Source organism: Nannospalax galili, unplaced genomic scaffold (genome assembly GCF_000622305.1).
Source record: "Nannospalax galili isolate Female #2095 unplaced genomic scaffold, S.galili_v1.0 scaffold1090, whole genome shotgun sequence".
NCBI classification, from domain to species: Eukaryota; Metazoa; Chordata; class Mammalia; order Rodentia; family Spalacidae; genus Nannospalax; species Nannospalax galili.
This window is the reverse complement of record NW_008327607.1, coordinates 159808-164860: the sequence shown is the minus strand read 5'-3', so window position 1 is coordinate 164860 and position 5053 is coordinate 159808. Positions and strand designations below refer to the sequence as shown.

Below are 5053 nucleotides of genomic sequence, written 5' to 3'. Positions count from 1 at the left end.
CATAGGGCAGTGAGTTGTTTTGTTTTGTTTTACTTTTCCGTGTTGGTTTCTCCAAGGACATGGTTTTCACTTTGAAGACAGCCCTCTTCTACCATTATAGTTGGTCCTCTGCTGTGTCTCTCCACAGATGATATTGTTTATCACACTGTCTTTGCATATATCATACCTAGGGACATTTCTAACCTAAAGGAAACCACACAATGTGCAAGAAGCCTGGACCAAGTGCAGGAATATGGTACTGTGGACTGTTGGCGCCAGTAGATCAGGGATTTTCCCAGTACCTAAAGGAACACATCTTCTTTGATATTTCATAGGTTGGTCATATCTGAAGCCCTACTAGAAAAAGGGTCAAGAGGGAATTCGGTACATATAGTGACTAACAGAGTTCTGGTGCCCTCTATTGAATGTTGAATTCCTATTCAAAAGTTTGGAATGGTGTCTGATTTCACCATAGTGACACAAGAATGTTAATACCTTTTATTTTGGAACTGTTAATTTCAGGAATATCAGCCCGTCCCTAAATATGATAAAACAAGGAAATCTCAGGACTCAAAAGTTAATAATGCAGAATGTTATCTTTTTATTGGAAAGAAAGTTGAATACATGTTGGGTTCAGAAATCTCAAGAGAAACAAGTGGGAGAAGGAAGAGTCGGCCATGGACTGTCTCTGGGACCACATGGGACTCTGCATCATTAAGATATCACAGGCTTCATCCAGGTAAGTGACTCCTAGGGAGAGAAAGGACAATCTGTGAGGTGAGGAGAGTGAAGGGTGGAGAGGGAATATGTGGGTGGGGTCCATGCCTCCATGGTTCTTCACCACTACTTGTTCCTACTACTTTTCCTCTCTCCTGTGTCACAAACAGGAACTTTTCTTACACTCATCTCTTTCCTTTATTGAGAGAGAAGAGGAAGCTAATTCTTGGTGCTATGGCCTTTGAGAGAAGAAAAGTGCATCCTTGTACGGATACACAGATATTCAAAGAGAACACCAACTGCTACAATGCTTCCTCCCAGGATGAGCAAGAAATTAACCTTTACAAAGCCAAACTGTAAAAATTAGCAGGGTTATACTGTAAACATAAATATTCTTACACTGATGGTGGTATTCAATGTTTCTCACTTGCTGTCACGTGCAAGAGAAAATTATTGAGCGTATTCTGTAGGAATACGTTCAGGGCCCAGTCACAGCCCAGGTACATTTTTCTCTGCTCTGTCAGGTGCTTATCTCACCTTCCCAAAGGGCGTACCACCACAGTTCCACGGGTATGGACAGTGGGCATTAGTCCCATAATGGGCCCAGGGTGTACTCACGTACAACTTCCAAACACTGTGGTAGTTATCTCTCTTATCTGGTAAAACCTACCATAATATTGGTCTGGGTCTTCAGCTGGCTCATGAACATGTTATTTATTCATATCCTGTGAAAAGGGGTTTTATCTTTCTGTTTCTGTATGAGCTCTCGCTTTCTTCATCCTGAAATCTCTTTGCCTTGTAATTCCCTTGGACACGGTCTTTATTTTTTTTATGAAGTGTTTCCTCATAGATTTCCTCGCTGTACATGCTTTTGGGCTTCTCTGAACGATAACCAGTCCGTGTTTTCTCAGTTATGCTGTATTCTTCTTCAGCAGAGTTTAGTCCCGGGCCTTTGTCCAACATATGTACCTCAAAGCTTTCACTGGAGACATCTTCAGATGACTGTTGGAATTTTTCTGTTGAGAGAAAAGTATGCTTCATTAGCTATCTCTATATTTCTGTGCATTCTAAGTTGTAAACCAGGACACTGCCAACAACCTGTGGTTCGGCTCTGGTTAATAATCTGTCTTTGGATGCAACTTACTGCTTGTTCTGTTTTCTATAATGTCGTTGACCTTTTGTCTAGTTACAAATTGGAACGATCTACACAGCAAATGCCCTTGCTCCTCTCCTGATTCTCCACAATAAGAATATTTGAGTTTCAAGCTCTCTACCATTCCCCCACAACCCGAACCACTGACCTTTTGCTCATTAATTCACAAGTGCTATGAATATGGGTAGAATAGACTGAATTCCCATCAGGAATAAAAATCCCCAGGAAAAAAGCATTCTGCAGACCCCCAGAATGCCATTTAGCAAACACTGGCCCTCAGTACCTTTCCCCCAGACCCACTCTCCTCACTCACCACGGGGTCTCCTCCCAGCTGCTTGTGTCACCAGAACGAGGAAGAGAGAGAGGAGCAAAAAGCTGGTAGACTTCATCTTGCCAGGAAAGGCCGTGACTGAGAGCTGAACTGAGTCCTTCCTTTATATAGTCCTCAACTGGGTGTGTCTGGAGTTCTGAAAGGTACTGCCCCTGTATCACTTACCTGTAAAGACCAGCTTCTTCCCGTCTGTCATGCAAGGGGTATAGTCATTTTCCTCTAGAATTCTATGTACATAGATAATGTCAGCCTTTTTCCTGTCCCTACAACCTCCAGCAAATCTTTATCAACACTTTGAGATCATCACGCAGAGTTCCCTGCATTTCCAAAACAATTTCCATCCAGAATTGGGAAGAAACTCCCGTTGGGGTCCAAAGTAACCATGCCCTGATCAAGCTTCCAATCCTCCAAGTGCAGGTCTCCTTTTTCTATGATCCTGTCCTATAAATATATCAATAACCATCATCAAGATTTATAGACTAGTCAAAAACTTGTAACAAGTAAAGGAAAGCATTCTAAAGGAAAAAAACCCATTGCATGTATATATGAGGTCATGTTTTCAGTGACCTGCTGTTATTTCTACATCCTCGTTCAATAGTGGTTGTGTTGAGGACCCCTTACTTTTTGGTGTTTCTTACAAGTGTAGGAAAGGGCAATACAGATTTTACCCTGGCTGAGCTGTGGCTATGTCGTGAAGTATACAGCAGCTTCCTAAAACCAAGCACAATACATTTCTAGGACTATGGAGCTTCCTGAGTGACTTTGGCTAACAGATTTTTCAACTAAAATACTGTCTGCTGAAGCTTGGGACAAGGGCAAATTTTTCTAGAGAAGGAAAAGAGAGACTAGAAAACTGGCAAAGGGGTTAGGAGAGGAAGTTAGAAGAAAGTTAAAAAGACTTGTTATACAGCTCTAGGGGCAGTATTACATACCTAACAATGTCCTTTTTATTTGGCAACTTTCAGAATAATGGAAAGTGTCATGTAGGATGCTGAGGGAAAGTATCATTATCCAGCTGTGAATCCTGTAAGCTCCAATTACAACCAGTTCAGAAATACATCCATGAATTCAACTATGGGTATAACCAACTTGCTCTTTTGATTGGATTTAAGGCTTGTTCCACAGGAGGAAACATATATCTGGTACTATGAATCTGGCCAAGAGTCCATGTTTGGGGCGTTCATAAGACCCAGGAGTGAACCTACTACTATTATTTTGCTAGGTGGATATAGTATCATCAAACTGCCTTTTAAATTCATATCTCTCTATCTATAGATTACTGCAGACCTCAGCAGAGAAATTTCTTTGTACAGTGGACAGAGTTATTAGAGAAACTCGCAGCTGGCCAAAGTCCAGAGAATAAATATCTGTGGAGTACTCAGTCAGAAATGAAGCTGTGTTTCACCCCTCCCCCCAGTGCTCAGGGAGCATCACAGAAGAGGAAGAAGTGGAAATATTGTAAGGGCCAGAGGTCATGGAGGACCGTACTGAAACAGTGTCTTCCGGATGTGACAGGACCACTGCACTCATTAACTCAAAAGACCTGCACAAGATCAAGCCAGTTAACCTTCCAGCTGGGAGGAGGGGGAGCTCCTGAGCCCCCACCCCTAGCTGAAGCACTACGGACAGTTAATGGCTTCTGGAGAATGTAGTCAGTTTTCTTTAAGGGTGTGAACTCTGATAGGCTGATCATACTCCAGTGGTTGGACCACAGCCATGAGTATAAGGACAGCACAAATTATACTTGGCCAATTACAAAAAAGGACACAAATTTTGGAGGAAACAGAGGTGAGGACAGATCTGGAGTAAAGGGAGGAGCGGGGGTGAATATGATTGACATACACTGTATGTCTGTATGAAATTCTTGAAGATTAATTAACTATTATATTTATGAAAAAGACTTGTTAAGCCCCTGACCTATGTCTGAAAGCCTGTGTTTTGAAGGCCTGGTCCTCAGCCTGTGGTGTTTCTATGAGGTGCAAGAATCTTTAGGAAATGGGGCCAAGTGAGAGAGTTAAGTCACTGAAGGACATGCCCATGAAGGGGAGTTTGGGACCATAGACCATTAGGCCTATCTTTTCTTCCCAACCACCATGAAGCAGACAGATTGACCTTTTACACTACGGCTACAATGTATTGCCTGTTTCAAGGCCTAAATGTAGGCAGCTGTGACACTGACTAGAACCTCTGAAATCATGAGTCTAAGAAAACAACTTCCAGGACTGGAGCAATGGCGCAGGGGTTAACAGCCTGGCTGCTCTTACAGAGGACCCAGTTCAGTTCCCAGCATCCACATGGTGACTAACAACTGCCTGGAACTCCAAGGAATTTGATGCCCTCTTCTGACCTCTGCAGGCATTGCATGGCGCAGGTGCACTTACATACATGCAGGCAATACATACAAAAACTAAACCAAGTCCACGTGACCCCTGAGGAACAGATCCTCAAACAACCTTAAGAGTAAAAATAAATTGGTTTATCTGGGCCAACTGTATGGTCATAAACACCCAAAAGGAAAGTATAACCAAAGATTAAAGGGGCCAATATAATTTCTTAGGAGTCCATATACATAGCTAAAGGCTACATAACAAGCAGCAATTCCAGATAGGCAATACCTTCTTTTGAGTTGTTGGCCAAGGTGGCCAAAGGGACTCCCAGATAGTAACCTAGGAAAGAACTGGGAAAATGAACAACAGACCCCAATCTCATCTGAAGGAATATTGGCAACTGATTGCTGCTAGATGAGGAACAAGGAACTCTAGACAGGCTTACTAGACTCAGTGAGTGGACAAGCATTGGGGAATGGCTGTGGGCCAGCTGGGGGCGCCAAAAACACAGTGGACAGTAACAGGGATGACAGAGTATATGGGCTC

The 5053-nt window shown here is 42.8% G+C and overlaps 1 protein-coding gene across 1 annotated transcript; it reads right to left on the bottom strand.

Moving 5' to 3' along the window:
• Positions 1–1410: 1410 nt before the first annotated feature.
• On the bottom strand, positions 1411–2238 carry LOC103736570 (seminal vesicle secretory protein 5-like). Its single transcript, XM_008836111.1, has 2 exons — positions 2163–2238; positions 1411–1712 (listed from the first exon to the last, which is right to left on the bottom strand). Exons 1-2 carry the CDS (start codon positions 2236–2238, stop codon positions 1411–1413), a joined length of 378 nt encoding a protein of 125 aa, XP_008834333.1.
• Between the last annotated feature and the right edge of the window lie 2815 nt (positions 2239–5053).

Bases quoted from the DNA above. Each gene is read 5' to 3' on its own strand.
- LOC103736570 (XM_008836111.1), bottom strand. From the start codon at position 2,238: ATGAAGTCTACCAGCTTTTTGCTCCTCTCTCTCTTCCTCGTTCTGGTG. The intron at 1,713-2,162 runs GTGAGTGAGGAG...TTCTCTCAACAG, and splicing joins AGCTGGGAGGAGACCCCGTG to AAAAATTCCAACAGTCATCT.